The 4,936-nt window shown below is 49.8% G+C and overlaps 1 protein-coding gene across 2 annotated transcripts; it reads left to right on the forward strand.

Moving 5' to 3' along the window:
- The first annotated feature begins 1,175 nt into the window (after positions 1–1,175).
- LOC116227854 (fibrinogen-like protein 1-like protein) lies at positions 1,176–3,990 on the forward strand. 2 transcript variants are annotated; one of them, XM_031591346.2, is made up of 3 exons: positions 1,176–1,336; positions 2,107–2,169; positions 3,362–3,990. In XM_031591346.2, the coding sequence occupies exons 1-3, from the start codon at positions 1,294–1,296 to the stop codon at positions 3,988–3,990; spliced, it is 735 nt and encodes a 244-aa protein (XP_031447206.2). In that variant the 5' UTR covers positions 1,176–1,293. The 2 variants fall into 2 exon arrangements, with proteins under 2 accessions (XP_031447206.2, XP_089978564.1); XM_090122438.1 differs by lacking the exon at positions 1,176–1,336 and having other exon boundaries at positions 1,797–2,169.
- The last annotated feature ends 946 nt before the right edge of the window (positions 3,991–4,936 follow it).

A 4,936-nucleotide genomic window follows, 5' to 3' on the forward strand; every position in this document is an offset into this window, starting at 1 on the left:
CTCCCACAGGCCAAATCCGCCTGGCTTCTGCCCTGCAGGGTCCCCTTGGAGACAGTATGGGTGAGTGTGGGCTGGGTGGGGGGGTCATCGGGTCATAGGTCTGTGCAGGGCTCCCTGTTCCGCCAGCTGTCCCAGCACAACACCTGCTGTGCTCCTGCTGCCCTGGGTGGGAGCTGGAGCAGGAGCTGCACATTTTGCTCAGCGCACGCTGTGTGCAGGTGGAGCACTAGGCAGCCCGTTGTACAAGCCAGCAATTGGCTGAATATTCCTCATAATGGTCTGTTCTGCAGAGAAAATATGAAATACCCTAGTGCAAGACATGGATTTTTGTTTTTTTAGATATTCTTGTGTAAGGAGTGCTAGAAGAGGAATTATGATGTGGAGTTTAACTGTTTCAATGCACAGTTGTCACAGCACACCCAGAAGTGGCCATTTCCTCTCCTGCATCTCCATCCTGCCAGAATTCCATGGCCCTTCATGGGGTGAGGGCTAGCAGCAGGAGGAGTGTTGCCAGTGGCCCTAAAGCAAGATGTCTTTAAACACATCCCTAAACACAAATCACCAAATGCTATGCAGCAGTTGAGAAGTGAATTGTTTGGAGGGTGGTTTAGAAGAGCTCTGCAGCAGAATGCAGCACGGTGGCTGGGACAGCTATGGCATTCACAGGAAGGGATGCTCACCTCTAGGATAGAGCACCCCATTCCAGGCAGCTCTGCCTTGAACATCTTCCTTCTCACCACCTCAAGGAACTCTGCTGAACTCAGCAGCCTGGGGCAGAACAGGGGAGCTGTGGCTCGGCTAAAGGAAGGAGTCACATTTGTCATCTGCCAGGGGTGATAGGAGCTGGGAGGAAAGAGTATCTCCCCTCCCTGCTCATCCTCCAGGACTTGGTTTTCACAGGGATTTCTAATGACTTTGGGGTTTGAATGAGGTTTTCATGCTTTTTCTGTCTCAAAAAGAAAAATCACAAGTACCAGCTGCTCCTGCTGATGACTCCACGAGTATTTGGTATTTGTCAATGAATATCTGGTAGCTCCTCTAGATGGGTAAAACAGGACTTTCAGCTCCAGAGGGAGCTTCACAAAAAAAGAATTTTATTTTCCTATTTTACTCTGCAAGAGTCAAATAGGATTAACTGAAGAGTTATGTGCTTTTTCTGCTTTGCCTCCCCACCCCTAATTTCTTCTCATTTCAGCTACCCAGTGCCTTTGTCTCCTGATTCTCACCTCCCTGCTGGCCCTGGCAGCACCTCTTGTCTTTGACATAAAAAACTTGCATCTCTTAAACGGAACAATGGATGAGATTATGAATATTCACCCTGAGCCCATCCAGCCTGGTAAGTATTCCTGTGTAATAGGGAGAGGCAAACAAGGTCATGTTTGGTCTGATGCTATACAGCTTGCCCCCCAACCCAGCCCAGCTCCAGCCCTGTGTCATGGAGGATGGACTCAAAATTGCTCTGTATGTGGACAGTGCCATCACAATTTGTGCTGTTTTACCGGGACAAGAGTTATCCCGGAGTCCTCTGGTCACAGCCCACCTCATCCTCTACATGGCATCAAGTTCTTCAGCCCCTCTGTGTGCCCACTGATCTGAACCCCAGAACCCCTCGGATCACAGACAGGACAGATTCATCTGTGGACATACACAAGATGTCCTTGTGAGAGAACTGCATTTATTTACTCTGAACCATCCTTTCTTCCAGCAGTACTTCAAATTCCCCCCTGAGCCCCCCTGTCTGTTCCAGACACCAGAGCCCATTTTCCTGCGTCCACTCTAACATTTCTTTCCCCTCATCCGTCTTTTACCTCTGTCCCTTCCTGACTCCTACTGTAATTTAGCAACTGCTTTCCTGGTATTGCTATCACCTTTTGGTGTCCTTTCATGCACAGGGTGCTCAAACCCTTCTCACCAAGGAAGCATCCGCCCCACAGGAATTTCTCCATGCTGCCAGTGGCCCCAGTACCTGCAGGGAATGTCCGTCTGGAGTGAGGAGTAGCCACAACAACAGCATCATGATCTGGAGAGGTTCATGCTCTCCTAACAGACATCTGACATCTGTGCTCTCAACACTCACTCCTGTCTCCTCTGCTCTTGTCTATTCAGATGAGGGGGATCACCACGTTCGACAGGTCAGAGATGTTGCCCCACGCCCACCACCAGCTCATGGTAAGTCTGCACAAGAAGTACATCTGCTCACAAGATTTCACCTTCACTAAGAGCCCAGAGGCTTGTGGAGAGCTCTTGACCCTTTGTATGCACTTGTTCCTCCCAGGAACAACAGAGGTACCACAGCACATCATCCTGGATAGACCGTAGTACCAGCCGTGTTCTGCACTTAATATGTGCTGAGAGAATTTTCTACTCGAAGACCCAAACTGGAAATTGATGATTCACTATCTCCCTTCGGGTTGTGGTGGCTGATTATTGTGTGATTTTGGCTGTGCAGTTGATGGCAAGGCTGGTTAAGACAGAGAATAACTGCATAACTGAATTGGCTGAGTCAGCACCAGCCATATGGCCACACGGCATGTCTTCTTTGGGTGCAAACAATGGGTAGCACAGCTCTGGGAGCAGAGCCAGTCTTCACCCAGAAGTGCATATTTATTCATGCGTAAGGAGTTTCCATTCTGGAGAACAGAAAGTCTGTGGTCAAATGAAACAAATCAGGAAACCCCTAAATTGCCACCTGGGTAAGCACAGTGGGTTTGTCCTAATCAGAGAATCATAGAATTGCTCAGTTTGGAAAAGACCTTAAAGATCATCAAATCCAACCACAACCTAACCATGCTACCCTAACTAACAACCCTCCGCTAAATCACGTCCCTGAGCACCACATCCAAATGGTTTTTAAACACATTCAGGGATGGTGACTCAACCTCCTCCCTGGGAAGCCTATTAAGTGCTCTACAACCCTTTCTGTAAAGAAGTTTTTCCTGATATCCATTATGAGCAATATGGATCTCTTGACCACACCCTCTCCAGGGTTTCTAAGATGATTGAATCTCTAAACCTTCCATACAAGTGGCTTCAGAATCCAGACTGGCATTTGCCTGTGTGGTGATACACCATCAACAGGCAACATGGGATTCACTGCAGTGACTCCAACCTGGACAAGGTTGCATTGCATCCTGTTTGAAGGCAGTGGGACCTGTGTGTCCACGTAAGGTTGATTTCTGTCTTGGAAACACATGAAATCCAACTCTTTCTTTCATCATTTCAATACTTTAATTTACTCCTGTGGGCACATGGAAGGAATACATTCCAGGAATGTGTGCAATAGGACAAGTGTAAAAGTAATCCCACGTGCTTGGTGTCTCCTTGTGTCAGGTAAGATGTAACAACCACATTTCTGCTCCAGGTTGGCCCAAGGACTGCAGTGAGATCCCTCCTGGCAGCCGCAGCGGTATCTACATCATCCAGCCGAAGGGCCTCCACCAGCTCGTGGTGTACTGCGAGATGAACGCCACAGGCGGGGGCTGGACGGTCATCCAGAGGAACCAGAAGGACACAGCTGTCACCTGGGCCGAGTCCTGGAGCACCTACAAGTACGGCTTTGGGAACGTGCGCGGCGACTACTGGCTGGGCACCGAGTACATCCACCAGATCGCCAAGCAGAAGGTCTACCAGGTCAGGTTCGTCATCCAGGATGCCTCCAACAACATCAAGTTTGCAGAGTACAACCTCTTCAGCGTGGAGGATGAGTCCCAGGGCTACCGGCTGCGGCTGGGCTCCTACACAGGCACAGCAGGGGATGCCATGACTTCAGACAATCCCAGTAACATGCATGACAACATGAAGTTCTCCACCAAAGATCGGGATCAGGACAACTACAGTAAGAACTGTGCCTACAGCTATGAGGGTGGGTGGTGGTTTTCGTCCTGTTATTCCGTGCGGCTGAATTTCAAGGGCGGCATGACATGGGGCAGCCTGTGCAAAGGGGACTGCAAATCCTCCCTCATTCTCATTAAACCAGCTCCATATTGTTAGCACTTCTCCCACCCATCTGCACCTGATGCTCTGCAAGGCTGGGGCCTTTCTGGGGCAGAGAGGGAGCCTAAGGGTGTTGGGGGTTGGTGAAATACCACCTGCTCTTCCCCTCTCTTCCCCTTCTTTGCCCATTTCTCCTTGTGCTTGCCAATGATTAATTTTTGTTTTCTTCATAATCAAGAAAAAAAAGGGAAAAAAAAATACTTGCAAAATGTGTGAATTCTTTGGGGGAATGCGTATGTTCCACGGAAGGAGGAAAACACAGAGCCCTGGAGTAACATTTCACCAGTGGTTGTTAGTTGTCTCTAGAACTCACAGCAAGCAGGAGGGCCATGTGCCACAAATGTCCGTGTATCCGTGCCTCCCCGTGGTGTCTGTCAGAGCAGCCAAATAAATGTGCTTCCTTCAGCTCACTGTACATCACTGTACATCTGTTCTGTACATCCCGCTGCAGCCAGCGAGGTCCCACAGTGGGTGCTTGGTAGAAGCAATGGGGCTCAGTGAGGGGAAGGCCCCACGTGGTTCTCATGTGGATGGATGTTAGCTAATTAAATCAGTTACGCTGAGAGAACAGACGTGTAACTCTGTGCTGGGGGGGGGCAGAAGGGATGAGGCACGTGGAAGAATGATCCCACACCACTGCTGTGCTCACGGTCTGCACTCCGTGCTTTGGTGGTGTCCCCATGCTGTGGATCTGCTCCTGCCCAGGGTCTGTGCCTGCTGGGAGGCATGTTGGCTGGGAATCCTGCTGGGATTCCACACAGACATGACTTCAAGGAGAGAGTCCCTACAGGGACTGCAACATCGCAGGGCCCTCTGGGGAGATGGGAGCATCTCCAGCATTAGAGGCACCCAAAGTTAAATGAGAGAGCAGATCTGGTTTGGGGTCAATTCTGCTACACACAGGTTGGACTAGAAAACATAAACATGCCTCTCCCAACAGTCA

The sequence above is a fragment of the Phasianus colchicus genome, chromosome 21 (assembly GCF_987193195.1).
Source record: "Phasianus colchicus chromosome 21, bPhaCol1.hap1.1, whole genome shotgun sequence".
Lineage (NCBI taxonomy): Eukaryota > Metazoa > Chordata > Aves > Galliformes > Phasianidae > Phasianus > Phasianus colchicus.

Coding starts and splice junctions, on each gene's coding strand:
- LOC116227854 (XM_090122438.1), top strand. CDS start 2,016: ATGATCTGGAGAGGTTCATGCTCTCCTAACAGACATCTGACATCTGTG. Junction 2,170..3,361: donor ACGCCCACCACCAGCTCATG/GTAAGTCTGCAC, acceptor TTTCTGCTCCAG/GTTGGCCCAAGGACTGCAGT.